The sequence below is a fragment of the Cricetulus griseus genome, chromosome 4 (genome assembly GCF_003668045.3).
Source record: "Cricetulus griseus strain 17A/GY chromosome 4, alternate assembly CriGri-PICRH-1.0, whole genome shotgun sequence".
Classification (NCBI taxonomy): Eukaryota; Metazoa; Chordata; class Mammalia; order Rodentia; family Cricetidae; genus Cricetulus; species Cricetulus griseus.
In genome coordinates, this window is record NC_048597.1 from 94337706 (window position 1) to 94354028 (window position 16323).

The 16323-nt window shown below is 46.5% G+C and overlaps 1 protein-coding gene across 11 annotated transcripts in view; it reads right to left on the reverse strand.

Moving 5' to 3' along the window:
- Positions 1-364: 364 nt before the first annotated feature.
- The window catches only part of Git2 (GIT ArfGAP 2), a 52539-nt gene continuing 36580 nt past the window's right edge, over positions 365-16323 (reverse strand). For 5 of the 11 annotated variants that reach the window (XM_027416017.2, XM_027416013.2, XM_027416016.2 and 2 more), the window contains 6 exons: positions 12411-12659; positions 10273-10362; positions 6855-6937; positions 6197-6385; positions 4111-4174; positions 365-3181 (listed from right to left, as the gene is read on the reverse strand). In XM_027416017.2, coding sequence (XP_027271818.1) covers positions 2969-3181; positions 4111-4174; positions 6197-6385; positions 6855-6937; positions 10273-10362; positions 12411-12659 — 888 coding nt within the window. In that variant the 3' untranslated portion in view covers positions 365-2968. Of the gene's footprint in view, positions 3182-4110; positions 4175-6196; positions 6386-6854; positions 6938-7035; positions 8938-10272; positions 10363-12410; positions 12660-13168; positions 13864-16323 lie in introns of those variants that run through there. The other 6 variants (XM_027416022.2, XM_027416021.2, XM_027416020.2 and 3 more) reach the window with 3 other exon arrangements.

Sequence of the window (16323 nt, forward strand, 5' to 3'; positions counted from 1 at the left end):
CAAACCTGCAGCAGCAACTGCCTCAGGAGTACCCACACAACTGACCCAGCCCAACATGGGTCTGTGATGGGCTCAGCAGCTCTGCAGGGCTTCTTGGAAAACTGGCCTGGGAAGTTTCTGTTGGTCTGACCTGTGGATTGTGGGTTCTCCCAAGATGTCCTCCCTAGCAAGCTGGACCATAGGGAGTAACATCCCACCTTTCTTAGGCTGGACAGCTGCCTGAGCTACATGTTAAGACCCTGCTTTAAAACACCACCTCTCCTTAAAGAAACAGTGACATGGGAACTTGCCCCACACCTGCTTAGTGTCTGGAATCATCTACCAGCCAGAGGGAAGCAAAATGACCAGAGACACTTAGAGAGACTACCAGAGACACTTAGACTATTTATTGCATAACTGGCAGGCACATACTCCAGAATAATTCCCATGAGGTGACAGTAACTTCAGGACAATAAACAAGAGCAGAGAATGATAGATGCAGGTGAACACTTGGTGTGAAATGCCTCTCATTTTGTCTTTTGTCTATGAAGCATTTTGTTTTCTAAGAGCATGGGTTATATCGACCAGGACAGGAGCTGTGGAGGATAAAAACGTCCTCCTGTCAATCTAGGTTCTGTGATGGAGGTCACTGGAGTCAGGGTGGCACCCCACATTGTGCGACTGTAGTCCCAATTGTGTGCAACACTGGACTCAAGTCTTTGGCAAGTAAGAACCATCATGCTGAGGCCGACATGCCTTCTGCAAATGGAGCTTGGGGCAGGGCCTGCTCAAAAACAGGACCTTTGTCCTCTCGGTCTCAGGAAGTAGGGTATGCAGGCAGGAAGGCAGAATAGGAATGAGGGACAGAACAGCTGGATTGGATGCAGAGCTGACTTGTGCAAGGTGATGGGACCCACAAGCAAAAATGGCCAGGACAAGAGTTGAGACAAGATGCATTTGCCTATGGGAGCAAATGTTCTGACTCCAGGTCTCATGAGGGGAGGGGCTCTGTGAGGGGTGCCTCAGCCTGAGGAGGACTCAGGATTGACTGTGAACTCTGGTGTTCTTGAGAGCACCTGGAAACGCAGTACTGGCCCATATTCCTTAGTTTTCCGCAGACAGTATCCTCTGTGGCAGGTCCTTGCCTCTAACATTTCTCTTGTGAGAAGCCTCCAACAGAGGCCTGTTGTCTGGGGAGGGGGGGGGGTGGAGGGGGAGGGTCATGGGAACCCGCTCTGGATTGGAATCGGCTCCACAGAGCCTGCCAGGAAGGGTGGTACAGTTCTTGAAGCAGCAGGCAGAAAAGCTTGTCAAAGACGATGCCTGAGCTCAAGCTAGCAGACCCCTTTCTGAAAGGCACTCCTAGGCGTCCAGCAGTGACGTTTTGGGTTGAATAGACAGGTAAGTGCTGGCCCTTCCCATGCACACAATGTAGGCAACCTGACCTGGTGAACCTGACTGTGTCGGTCTGCTCCCAAGAACACACTGGGGGATGGGGACTGACAGTGACCTTATAGCAGGTCAGTGCTGCCTTCCAAGGTTGGCTCAGAGGCTACTTCTGGTGGCCATTAAAGCCAGCCCTGAGGCTATGGTTTAAAGGCCCAGCAGAGGCTGTGAGAGACAGCCTAGAGGCCACAGCTCATTTCTGCTTGTTCAGTAGGCATGTCTAAATTGACATGCATAAAATAACCCAAATTTCTGCTATCTTGAAAATCAAAGCTTTAGCAACTCAGGTCTATTTCTCCACAGCAACATGAGAGGCGTCAGAGGGAAAAGAGCTGCTGTCCTTGCAGGTTGGGCAGGGCTCCCCACCTGCCCTCCCTCTGTGCCCGGCTGTACACCTGGCTGGCTTCCTAGCCATATACTGCCAGCTCTCTCAGGTAAGCTCCACCCATATAAAACAGATGTGGCAAGCTGGGATAGGGATAGGCTGTAACATTCACAAGAAAGAGCCTTAAGTAATGTAAACACCAGGGCTGCTGTGTCCTAGACGTCAACCTCTGCCCTTGCAGAGCTACGGGAGAGAGGAGCTAAAGCATGCTGACAACTATTCTACAGTGCCACAGGGTGTCTAATCTCTCAGTACCAGTGAGGTGAAGGGAAGAAACTGACCATGATGGCTTACCTGGGAAGAAATCCTTCCAAAGGAGGAGACATGTGAAGCTGTAAGAGGTCAAAGGGTGAAGGGCACCAAGTGTCCACCCACGGAAGGAATGTCAGTACCAGTTCTGAGTGAACTGCCTGGCTTCAGGGGAAGGCAGGTCCCTGACAATGGGTGGTACTCCTGCTGTGAATGTGGCCAACTGGAACCTGATATGGATGGTGGATTCATAACTACTATTTGGACATTATGGAGACTTCAGTATTATGGTAAAATCTTTATAGATAGAAAATCAAGATAAAAATATTAAATAACACGACACTTAACATGATACAAAAGTTAGAAATGGGTCATTCCCCTGTCCTTCCCAAGAGATTCGCTCTCTTTAGGAAGAGGCAAGGACCCTTGCTCTCCACACATGCCTAGAGATACCCCAAGCTCTGAGACTCTACGGCAGGATGGAAAACCTACTTATTGCACAATGCTTGGAAGGAACAGATAACATTGATTTTTTTTTAAAACCCAACTCTCTTAAGAAAATGTTTTACTAAAAATATCAATTATAGTTTTAGCCATGGGCAGAGAGTTTTAAAGGATGGAAAAGTTTTAGCAAACTCCAAACAATTCCTTTTAAACACATCCGATCATGACCTAAGCGCTTGGTGACAACGCAACAGAACAGAAGCTAAGTTGCAAACAGGCACAAATAAGGCAATGGTTAAATCACAGTCAAAAATCTGTTAGAAAACATGCAAAAATAATACTGAGTTTTCTTTTAAAAAGTTTCAAATCATTATTAAATGTTTTTGTAAAAATCTGAAGAGTTCATGTCTAAACTGAAGCCGGACTTTCAGAAGCCTATAAAATAGAAGGATAGCGCCCCACAGTTCAGTTGTTGTTCTCTTTGGTGGTGATTGTGACCAGCTGTTTGGCAGCCTTGGCGATGTCATAGGCACACTGGATGACCTGCTGTGTGACCAACTGCACATCCGTGGGCAAGCTTGAGTCTCCTGGGAGGGCCTTTCTGCACTCTGACTGGAGCCGGTAGGCACTGGACGTCAGTAACCGGAGGGAAGTCCTCACCGTGTCAGACTTGGGTTTCTAAAATGAAGAGTACAGCTGTTTGCTGTGGGCTGCAGGATGGACATCCAGCAGCAAGGCATAAGCCTGCCCCGACAGCAACTGCAGTTGAGTAAAGTCCAACCTTTCTCAATTGGGTATTTTTTTGTTTTGTTTTGTTTTTTGTTGTTGTTGTTGTTTTTTTTTTTCCGAGACAGGATTTCTCTGTATTGCTTTGGAGCCTCGCCTGGAACTTGCTCTGTAGACCAGGCTGGGCTTAAACTCACAGAGATCCTTCTGCCTCTGCCTCCCAAGTGTTGGAATTAAAGGTGTGTGCCACCATCGCCCGGCTCAATAGGGTATTTAAAACAATACCAGCTTTATGAACCATGGCCTAAGAGTGAGGAAATGCTTACATTTGAGAAGAACTTTAATATTATGTGCTATTTTGAGGTATTAAAAATATAATCTTGGGGCTGGAGAGATGGCTCAGAGGTTAAGGACACTGGCTGCTCTTCCAGAGGTTCCGAGTTCAATTCCCAGCAACCACATGGTGGTTCACAACCATCTGTAATGAGATCTGGTGCCCTCTTCTGGCCTTCAGGGATACATGCAGAGAGACCACTGTATACATAACAAATAAATCATATATATATATTTTGTATCCTAAACTTTATTCTACTGCTTTGCCTTGTAGCACCTGACTTACACATCCAGGTCTTACTAAAACCGATATCCATGCATAGTGAAAACACCTCAAAGCCCTATAAGATGATGTATTTAATAACTGTATGCTACAAAAAACTTAAGAAAAAGGTTATGAGCTGCTGCACAGCTGTACAGGAGAGTGTTTGCCTAGTATGCACAGGGCCCTGGGTTTTATCCCAGCACCCTGCTCCTCACCAAAGACAATATAAGGTCAGGAAACAATGCTGAGAAACTTAACAGAGGATGAGTAGGAAGTGACTTACTTTGGGGAATAAGGCTGCCATCTCGGTAACAGCAACATGTATTCTCTCTGAGCAGGGAATATAACTGTAAGACATAGAAGAATCCATTAAAGCAGCTCAGATGATTTAGAGGTAAAGAATGCTCAGAGGCCAGATGGGTTCCATTTCCACCTGGTTAATGAAGGGCTTAGGTTGGGGCTAGCTGTGTGCACACCAAAAGCAGGCATGAGCACACCGACAGCAGGCACAGCTATGAAGCAGGTCCCCCTCCTTTCAGGAACACACTCATCCTGGTAACAGTCCCCAGTCCTGAAATCTGCTCTGTGTGCTCTGGGCAATCACACATGCTCAGCCTGCTTGTTTACTTCTCATACTTACCTTCCAGATTTCTAGAAAAAGAGCAACAGTCCCATGCCAAGGCCCATAAAGGTGAAGAATAAGAATAAAGGACTACTGAAAAAAATCCCTTAAATTCCAACTGGTGCCTACACTTCACTATCTATGTGTTGCTTGGCCAATGAACTTGCACAGTTTCTCGAATTAGGAGGCTCCAACAGCAAGGAGGTGTCTGCTTCACATTTTCATGTATGAACAGGCATGGTAATCTGACTTGTAATGAGAAAGGGAAGAACCAAGACCTCAGCTTTATGCAAGATTCTTATTTTTAGCACCCTGACAGAGCAGATGGGGTGACTCACTGCAGCATAGCCTGTCAGGTCTGCAGCCTGACGACTATGTGCTACAGGTGTAGTGGGACAAACACAAACTGATGGGGTACTGAGTGACAGTTCTTAATGCAACATTGCCACCAAGCCTTGGCTATATGTGCAAGACTTCCCACTGCCTGGGAGGGACATGGGCACCGAGAAAGTACATTAGCAGGTATTTTCTGTAAGGGAACACTGCCAAGACTGCTGTAGGTTTGGCCTGACAAAGCTGTTTCTAACCACCAGACTCAAGCCTTGAGAAACATTCTTTCCTTGTTTTTCTAAAACCATAAAATTGACTTCTGAATAAAGACTATCAAAAGTCATCTTTATTTCTAATTTTATATTATTGTGGGTATGGAGGAGATGGAGGGGCATGGGAGGACAGACATGACCTCGAGCAAGTGAAGCTGCAGGAGAGCTGGGGTGGGGTGAGGGGAACTTGTTGGACTCAGTCAACTAGAAGCAAGATGGAGGTGTGGAGGTGAGACCCCGAGGTAAACTTAAGTAATAGATCCACATGAGGAGGAAGCAGGGAAGGGGATGAGGCTATCATCAGCACAGCACCAGGTCCTACGCGAAAGCACAGAACACCAAATATTTAATAAAAAGTAAACCTCTAGGCCAACTCTAGTTTTGAATCAGAAGCATAAGCCAGTGATTTTGAAATCATCTTTTTCTCTGGTCTTCACATGAAAGGAGAGCAAAGCATAAAAGGTGCTGAATGGATTTTTACATAAAAAAGTCTTCCTAAATTGAAGCAAATAGCATACTGCAATCTTTGAAGCCTGAAATGGCCTCAGGGCACATATTTTTATTCCTGACAAGCACCAGAGAGCAGCTAGTATAAGTGCAGCTTGAAACACTAGTAGTGTTTATAACCGTGTGAGGAGTCACATGCAGAGCACTCCACACACTGGGAGCACTCCAGGCGTGGTTCTTGTGCGAGATCCCTTACCACTGTCAGGCGGGGCACCCTGCTCTATGCAGGAAGGTGCGGCCTCCTCCTGCCAAGTGAGCATGTACAACTGCATGAGGGAGCCAGACAGCTCCAGAGCAGGCTCCCCTCGGGACACCTCCTTAGGACACCTCCCGTCTGGAAACCTAGTCCCCAAGGAGAATTTTAGCTGTAGCAGTAGCCAGATGAATCAACTTCGAGTAGTGAGGTGGTTTCCTCCCCCTGTCCACAGGGAAGCTGCTGTCCCCAGTACATTGCAATTTTATTTCTAGACGTATTTATTTTCAGACTACTTTTTAACACGATGAAAACAATAAAAACCCCAAACTCAAGGCACACATATCCTACTTAAGTTTCCATTCACCCAGAAGTCAGAGAGTGAAACTGAAGCAACACTTGCTGGCACAGGTGCACACTCTCAGAGCACGGCTGCAGCTCATACCTGTCGTGTTTGTTCTCCTGGGCTGCTCTTAGGAGCTCCTGGATGTTTTTGGTGATCTGTTCAGTCTTCCGGATGACATCTTCTGTGCTGGGGAGCGTGGGGCTGGGGACCAAATGGGGCTCTGTTGTGTCTGGCAATGAGCCATCACCTTGCCACACCATACTCCTTTGCCGCCCCTTCCGGTTTGACCTGTGGACAGTTAAGAATGGCTTGGCATGACAAATGCTCATTAGCTGTTTCTGTGGTTTCCTTCCTCCTGTTTACCAGGACACACAGCAAGCCCTGCTTATCACCAGAACCTACAGCCACATTAAAGCCTTTCTTTTTTTCCTGGGCTGTAGTTAGGGCTGCTGTAGACAGTGTGAAGAAGGCAGACAGAGGAAATAACAGATGGGGAGGGTGCAGCTGTAAACAGCCATCCCCAGGCTGCCAACTACTTGACAAACAAACTCAGACTGCAGGAAGGTACAGTATGCTGGCACAAGGACAAACAGCGCTGAGGCAGTAACGTGAGTACAGAAGGCACAGCTTATGACACTGGGAAACCAAAGCAGCTGAAGACCTTAATGGTCTGAAGATAAAGGGGTGAAGGTGGCTAAGGCCTGCCATGTCTGTGCCAACAGCCCCTCCCCCTCCCTGTGCTCTCCCCTGCACATACACTGTGTCATCTGGCTCAGTGCCATAGGGAGTGTTGTCATAGTCACTCTCTGGTGTGCTGTTCTGCTTCTCCAGCCTGGATGCCTACAAAAAGAAAGGGGGACCCCGGTTAGTTTTGAACAACACCTCCTTCCTCAGTCTTCCCAGGGAAGCATTCCTGCCAGGCTATGTCACCTTCATACCCAGAGCTCATTTGAGACAGGAGCCAGCCCTTTACAGGAAATGTAGCAAAAGATGAATGAATACTGGGTCCACTCCTCCTTAGCTCACCAGCGGCTCCCTGAAGAGACACGCTCTGACACAGGCACACACTCAAACCTCTCATTTAGTTCTCAACAGAATGGAAGGAGATGCAGTTAGTAACAAACACACCAGTACTTATCTGAACCCACACCTTCAGAGCTGGAAGCTAACTGTAAATGATCTGGTTTAACACCAGATGAGGAAAAGGACCAAGAGCTAGCTGCTCACCCTTAGGCAGAATCTGCAGGAGGAAACAAGAGTCAGGCCTCAAGCCTTCTGCAGATTCCCACGTTACTACACGCTTGGTAAGTCTGATGGCTGCTCTAAGAACTGCCTTCAGGGATGGTTTTTGTGAGCCATTAAGAAAGCCAGCCATGTGCTGCTTGTGAACCAAGTGGATCGGCCCAGTGTGACTCTTAGTTCCACACCACTTTACCTGTTTTCCAAAATATTTACCTCAGAAAGATGCAGGGATTTGGTATAACCGAGAATGTTCAAAATGGGCTGGAGATTCAAACATGAAACATTGCAAGGGAATGGCAGTACCATTAAAGGCAGGGGCTCTCAGTGTGACAAGACGTGGTGAGGACCACATCTTCTGGAGGAATCTGGTCTAGACCATGTGGAGAAACCATCTCTCGGTGTTCATCTTACCGTGTGTGACAATCCCTTATCTAGAAATGAGCATAAGCCGATGCAAAACCTACACTGATTACTGATTGCCTGTTTCCAGCCGTGCACAGCCAGGGGACTGAACTGGTGTGGCAGTGTGGCAAAGGCTGCAGCCCTAAAGCTTTGCTTAGACACATCCAGAAGATGGCTGCTAGAGGAGGCTGGTTTGAGGAAGTCTACATACGGTTTGTGGTTTGGCCAGCTCCAAGGTTGGGTGCCTCCTCAGTCCCACCACACTCTGCTTTCTGTCTGTCTGTCTGCCTGCCTGCCTGTCTGCTGAGGTCCTTCACATTTCCTCCTGGACTTCCTCTCTCCCTTTCTACAGAAGACACCAGGGTTGGCTTCCTAATACAAACTTTCTTATCCATTCCAACTCATCTGATAAATGACGGGTGCTGGCTTGGAACCCCATGAGATTAAAGCTGAGTTCTTAAGTGCCTGCTCACTGGCTCAAGTCAGTGGATTACTGACACTAGAAGCCCTGGCAGTAGGCAGAGGGGGCCCCAACCATATTTAGTGCAGGGGCAGTGAAAGCAGAGGCTTGAGGACCTGATCTTAGAATTCCACCACCCCAAGACCTTTCTTACCTTTTACAGGGAATGTCTGACTAATCTTTATTTTTTCTCAAATATCAAATACACACACACACACACACACACACACACACACACACACACACACACACACCATTTCAATTGTGCTGGATAGTCCACTCAGAGCTGCTCTCATGGGAGGAAAAATCTAGAAGACAGGATTAATATCCTTTGCACCTTGTATTTTGGGTTTTGAGATAAGAGTGAGTCCTGCTATGTAGCTCAGTTTGCCTTAAACTTGTAATCCTCCTGCCTCCTGGAATCCCATGTGTCTCTATAAGAGATAATTGTGCTTTCCCTGGTGTCAAGATGGCAATCAGAAACTGAATACATTACCCACAATGATCACAAGTGCCACGCTGTTTAAGAACCTCAGAAGAGGGAGCCGCACACCCACCAAGTGCTCAGCAAGCGCTCCTCAAGTGCAGAGGGCAATCACCCAGGGTCAATTACTTACGCACTCAGTCCTTCTCCGTCGTCAAAAAAGCATACAGGATTTCAATGTAGCCAGCATTTAAGTTTATGAAAATTACTGTGAACATGCAGAGCCAGGGCTGTTAAGTGCTGCTCTCAAAGCTGTTAATAGAAAAGTCACCTTATAGCTGGTGTTGCTTCGGTTCTCTAACAACTTGCCATTTTCTCTGCACAGACAGACCACAGAAACCTAAGCCCACAGCAAAGTTGCCGGGAGCTCAGATGAGCCTCAACGACTTCACTCCTCACTGTACAAAATCATTTCGGTAACTGGTCCTTCTCAAAGCTACCAAAACTCCATACATTTCAAAACCCACAAAATGTTATGGTGGATAAGAAGGGCCTACTTGTTTCTCTTTAAGAAAATCATTAACAGACTGGGGGAATTTCATTATTATTTTGCTGCTCTTTAGCTGGATTATTGAAACAAAACCACTAAGTATACTTTCAGGACAGCCCAGAAGACTCCAAGTACAACACAGCAACAATTCTTTGGCTTCACTGCTTCAAAAGGGCTGTGAGGAAACTCAGAGACCTTGCTAGCCTGGCAGTGGATAGGTCCCCATCGCTCTGGGGGTTGGGGGTGCACAAAGGCTTACAGGGAAGGAGCTCTCTACCCATAGTTCCCTTCCCTCTTCTCACCCTTGCTACAGACAGACTGGGATGGAGTCTGAAGGGCAGGTCTCCAGCACTTGGCTCTCCCCATAGCCTCCCTCAAGAGGAAGTCATCATGCTCTCTGTGCATGCAAAAACATTTTCCTTTTTACATGACGGTCCTTTGGAGCAGGGGCCCTGACACTTAAAACATTTGCGCCCTTTAGCTGCCCTTCTTAAAGGTGTGGGGGAGGTGAGCCCTCTAGAGGAGCGTGAACATGTCCTACTCTGCAGTATGAAGCACACACCAGTACACACAGGCAGCTTTCAGACTGCAGCTACCTCCCCTCTGCACTGCTAGCAAGCATGACAGCACCAACTGAGGGCTGGGTTTGTCAGATATGGTGGTGCTAACAAAAAGTAAGTCTGTAGTTAAAAAAGTCATGACTCTTTCATGTTAACCTAAGTACAATACTTTTAATAACTGTAGCTCCAAAAAAAATGAGACAGATTTGCCCTGTTATATTTAACCAGCAGCCAGCTTAATTTTCTGTTTGACAGTATGCTTAGAATGAATGCTATAGGCTGATTTGTGAGCTTGGTTAAACAGGTGAAAAGGAGCAATGTGGAGTTACACAGGAGGGAAGGGAGGCTGGATCTCTCTAGGAACAGATGTGCATGAGGGCATGTGCCTGCTGCTGTGAGAAACCAGGAGCCAAGCGCTGTTTCATGCAGACAGAGGGCAGTTAGCAAGGGGCAGGGACAAGAGGGCCAGCGCCCAAGCACAAAGCGCCCAGGAGCACTGCCCCTCCTCCAGGGCAGACCATTCAGAGTGTACTTAACCCTTCGGGCGCTTTCGTCCCTGGACCAGGAAAGTGTGGAGGGGAAGGAAGGCAGAGACGAAGAGGAGGCCACAAGTGCACTCCTCCCAATCTGGAAGTGGAGAGAGAAACAAGCTTGGGAACACACACACACAAAAAAAACGGAACAGACGCCCACCTCCCACCCTACAGCTCATCATATAAGACTCCCATGAGCTCCATGACAGTGGTGACAGCTATGACACAGCTCCTGAGAGCCTTAATCCCTGGTGAAACTAGTGCCTGCTGGACACCACTCTCCATTCGAGAGGCCTCTTCTCTTTAAGGGAAAAGATACCACAGCTATCATAGCTACGCTTGGCATAGCTGTCAAAACTGGCAGCGCCTACCATTAATGCACAGCCTACAATGACGCTTGTTCTCCAATTAAGAGGGACGATATGACCTAAGTTCTGTGGGTGACTAAATTAGTGCTCACCATCACTCCAATCTTCAGTACCATAGATACAGGACAACACAACAGCCATATACCCCACCTTCCTCTAAAATCAAGTACACTGTGTAAGTTACCAAGGGGTTTTCCTAAGTTTTGTTTTCAGTTACATAAAAGGATTCTGCCAGGCTGTGGTGGCACATGCCTTTAATCCTAGCACTCAGGAGGCAGAGGCAGGCTGATCTCTGTGAGTTCGAGACCAGCCTGGTCTACAAGAGCTAGTTCCAGGACAGCCTTTAAAGCTATACGAGAAACCCTGTCTCGAGAAAAAGAAAAAGTGGAATTCTTTTTCACTTAGTTCAGATGCAAATACACTATCTTCAAAGCATTAAACCAAACAATCAAAAGCTGAGAGATGAATCCCAGGTCACACACAATACTGCAGCTGCACCACTCTGAAGCTGACAAAATTAAAATCAGGTTCATTTATTAGATGTTTTTTCAAGACAGGGTTTCTCTGTGTAAATTGTCCTGGCTGTCCTAGAACTCGCTCCGTAAACCAGGCTGGCCTCGAACTCAGAGATCTGCTTGCTTCTGCTTCTTAAGTGCTAGGATTAAAAGTGTGTGCCACCACCACCTGGTTAATTTATCGGCTCTTATCATTACTTTGCATTACCCTAAGGATTTTACTGAAACTCTATGTACCCTGAGGAAATAATTTCGACACTCAAAAGGAGAAATATGATGCTTTGAAAAAATAACTGCATAAGGCAGTGTATGCTTGTGGCATACTGTGAAAACAGACATCTTCATAATAAACCAATCCACAAGACAGAGCATTTTAATGTTTGAGAACCTGGCATCCCAATTTGTGAGCCACTGCAAAGACCGTGAAAACCTGACACAGAGCAGTCTTTGGAACTGACACTGTGGGGTGGATGCACCCTCTATTATTTACAGCTTTAGTTTTTTAAGTTTATTTTGGAGACCTCCAGGCAATCCCCCTGCTTCAGCTTCCTGAGCACTGCCATAGTTGCTACTCACACTGCATCTTTATGAAATGATCAAGCCATGCTAACAGCCTAAGCTGTAAGCAAGGTGCTGAAGCCCAGAGTCTTGTGTATCAGGTCACTTTGGTCCTAAGTGCTACAGTTCATAGAAGGGGCATACCTCTGCCTACTTTTGTTGTGCTCTAAAAATATTTTACGTATGAGTGTTTTGTATGCATATATGTGTGTGTGCCACATGCATGCATGTATGTGTGTCCTGGAGGCCGGGAGATGTCAAATCCCCTGAAGCTGGAGTTACAGCTGGCTGTGAGCTGTCATGTGGGTGCTGAGAAATGAACCCAGGTCCCCTGCAAGAGCAGCCAGTGCTCTAACCATTGAGTCGTGCCTCCAGCCCCAACCTCTGACTATTTTGAAGACAAAAACATTTCTGCTAGTGACCTTTACAATTGGCTTTTGTTTGTAGAACTTGGGAAGGAAGCTTTGCACGAAAAATGCCAACAGAGGCTGTCTGGGAAATACATCATGGGAGAGAGGAACTGGAGGGGAGGGGCTGGTAAGAAACCTTCCGTCTACAAGTCTGTGCTCTCACGGCCACATTGGGAGCAGCTGCAGACATGTTCACTCAGCAGACACAAGGGCACCTCTCAGAGCTAGGAGAATCTACACGGTCAGAAGAGGGGCACACAGTAGGGACAGACACACAGCGGTGCTACTTACATGAGCAGGGAAGGGTTGAAGTCTCGTCCTGGCCTCCTCAGGGCGGTTAGCTTCCCCCATAGGGAGGTACGGTTTCTGACCTGATCCAGTCTCATACATGGACATAGGCCTACTGCCCCGGGCAGATGGCCGGCGCTTTAAGGACGAGTGGCTCGAAGTGTCTGGGTAGTCAGGGCCAGTCTGTACCTGACAGGCACTGGTTGTCGCCTGCTTCCTGAGGCTTGAATTCTCACACTGGAGTGTTTGAAGCTGAAAGAAATGTTAGGCAGTGGGCCTGTGTTTTTGCACAGTAAGTAGACAAAGCAAACACCAAGTTCATGAACACATTACCAACTTCATGCGAACAGTAAAGCTAGCTGGGCTGAAAGTGAAAGCGACAGGAACTCTTCCTTCTGGAATAACCCAGTTTTTTGTTTTTTGTTTTTTTTTAATCACACAGATGCATGAGAAACTGAAGTCTTACCACCTAAAATGTTGTGGTGAGTCTAGAACACAACTGCAGATGAGCTGTCTCAGGATTATTCTAGGGCCAGAACACATCTGCAGATGAACTGTCTGGATTATTCTAGGTTCAGAGCACTAACTAGGATTGTTTCCACATGATCCCTGAGCAATTTGCAAATGAGAACAGTGACAGGAGACACCACGGAAGCAGCACAAAGAAACTGGAGGTGCTGGTGCAAAGCAAGAAATAGAGTGAGGTTCAGCTCAGGAAAAGTTCCAGTGCCTACTGCTTTCCAAAGAGCCAACAAGAAAAATTAGGATAATTTTTTTTTTTTATTGTATAGCACTCTTGATATTCCAAGCACTTTCAAGCATGTCTTTAAAAAAATACGAGGGAACTGAACCACAGTGAGTTTGCTAAGTTAATATATCACAGAAAACTGGCAACCTAATGGACTAAGTTAGCATCTTCACATGATGGGGTGTTCCACGAGGCATACTTGCTTCTCTTTGGTGAGCAGTCCTTTTTCTGCCAGGGCTGGTATACCTGGCCTTTCTCTCATGTGGCTTTGTCACTCAAAAACCATGTAGTCGGTGATGTTGGCTTTAAATGAGCTAGCCTGCCTGGTAGCACCTTGCTTTGGTGAGACACTGTCACTTGGAGGCCCAGTTTTCACATGTAGGCTGCTTCAAGGTTAAGACATCAGCAAGGAATTGTGGGGCTGGCAACTTAAATCAAGTAACCACATCCATGCTGCACGGGTCCTTCCATGTCACTGTATCAACTGTCTACTCTTTGACAGGATGTACGCTCTGACCAAATTGCCCTCCATCGCCAAGGCTTAAGTCCGTAAGCAACTGTGCCTGCACCAGGAGATCCTTGCTCTCCAATATCGAGCTCATGCAGGGTTAGGAGTTAACTTTCAATTTTTATCTAGATAGCATGGATCTGTGGAAATACACCAATAGTAGCTGGTCCTCTTCATTAATTAGCATCGCTTCCAAGCAACTGTTAAATGTGAAAGATCAGACATAAATCACACTACTTTGACAACTCTATTAAAAACTTTATCTAGCTTTGAAGTAAAAATCAAAACATCCTTTGCTATGTAAACAAACCCTACATCTTTGTATCAGTAGAGCCATAGTTCCACAGAAGCATGGCTTCTTTGCCTATATTTGCAACCTCCTCTTCGAAGAGAGTCTCCAGAAATTCTTGCATTCCGGAACACAGACTGGGTTATGAATGGGGAATCAGATGGCCTCAGTGAGGAGTGTAAGTGATTAGGTCCCTCATGTGTCAGCCTACGTAAAAACGTCACTGTGGCTTCTCAGACTAGGCTGTGAAAAAAGAAACTCTCAGCACTGTCATTGCCTCCAAGATGCCTAGTCTGGATTTTGCCCTATTGTCTTCTGAGATGAGCACAAGTTCCTGGTTTCAATCACCTGGGCCCCTCAAAGGGAGTCTAATCCAGGGCCTCAAGCTCGGAGGCACATGGTCTACCAGAGCCATGACCCTAGCATACTGAGACAGCCCAAGTTACTCAGGCTGGCCTTGATCTAGTTCTTAGCCCAAGAATACTTTGGATTTGTGATTCTTCTGCCTCAGCTTCTAAAGAGGCTGGGATTGCAGGGTTGTGTCAAATTTAAAAAATGTAATTACTTAGATAAACTTGAACGATGTTCATCTTTATAAGAACCAGGCAGCCAGGAGGTAGTGGTGCACACCTTTAATCCCAGCACTTGGGAGGCAGAGGGCAGGAGGATCTCTGTGAATTCAAGGCCAGGCTGGTCTACAGAGTGAGATTCAGGACAGCCAGGACTACACAACACAGTAAAACTCTGCCCGAGAAACAAAAAACAAAACAAAACAAAAAAGAACCAGGTTACACTCTGTTTGGAAAAAGTATGGCAGGAAATAAAAAGTTACAGGTAAACAGTTTCAGAAACTAAAAGCATTTGTAAGAATTGAAGAGATAATCAATGATCAATGGCCTGCTCAACATTTCCTTTTAAAAACTTGTATTGATTTTTCAGTGTGTATGTGTATGTACCTAGGTGAGTGCATACCATGGCATCTGTGTGGAGTTGGGGAGTTGGGTTTTTCCTTCCACTGTGTGTGTCTGGGGAACTGCAATCAGGTCATCAGGCTTGGCGGCAAGTGCTTTACCCGATAAGCCATCTCCCCAGTTCTTGTTTTACATTTCCTAAAGAAACTCAAAACATTTGCTTTTGGAGATACAGGTTGCCTCTAGAAATTAAAATAAAAACAAAAAAATGATGATGTGTGCATGTGTATGATGTATGAGTTGTGGTGGTCAGAGGACAGTTTTATGGTGTCCTTTCCTGCCTTTATGTGGTACCAGGACCTGAAGCAGGTGGTCAGGCTTCTGCAGTAAGTTCCTTCACCTGTTGGGCCATCTTACCAGCCAATTAGTTTTCCTCATTAACTTTCTGCATGTGTAGGAACCTCCCTCAAAGGCTCCCTCCCTTACAGATGGAGACAAGGTATCTGACTGTCTCATCTGGCTAGCAGCTTGCTCTGGAGACCCCATCCCTGCTTCTGGTGCTCAGCCACTGCAGGTGGACCACTGTGCCCAACTTGGCTTTTTACATGGGTTCTGGGGGTCCGAACGTCAGTCCTCACCTTGCCTGGCAAATGTTTTACCCACTGAGCCATCTCCCAGCTCCATCTGATGAAATCTATGGACACTAAAAGGATTGCTATAGGGAAAAGGTGATGTCTGGCAAAGTGATCTACAAAGGCAAGTTTCAGAGAAAAAAAAAAAAATCACTCCAAGAAAATGATTTGTGTGACAACTGCATTAAACTACATTTGTATGTCTTCAGAAAAGGCAGAAGAAACGCAAGTCTCACATGTCACAGCAAAGGGCTCTAGGCCTGTTGGTCTCAGCTGTGACTAGCCTAGATGGCACTGTGTGGCAGGGCTGAGCATCTGCAGGCATTTTCATCCTAGGTAGTACATGTATGGGAGCTACCCATTTCAAAGGTTCTCACAACCGTAATCCCCGGCAAGCAAGAGCTTGGGTCTCTGGCCTTCCTTTGGGAGGTGCACCTTGTGACCAGGTCTTAAGGATTTTAGTCTGAACTAGTGCATTCCTCGAAGACAGCAAAAACCATAAACCAGCCTCTGGGTGCATAAAAAGCTCATTTCTCAAGAGTGTCAATGAGTGTAGTCCTCACAATGCAGGGATGACACTGGCAGCTTTTCAATGTCCTGCTCTCACCCACTCCTACAGGTGAATGCACTCACTCAGTTCCCAGTCTCCAGAGCAGAGGTTCTCAACCTTCCTGATGCTGCAACCCTTTAACACAACTCCTCATGGTGTGGTGATCCCCAGTCATAAAATTATTTTTGTTGCTACTTCATAACTGTAATTTTGCTACCCTTATAAATTGTGACATAAGTATCTGTGTTCTTCAGTGGTCTTTTGGGGGTTGTAACCCA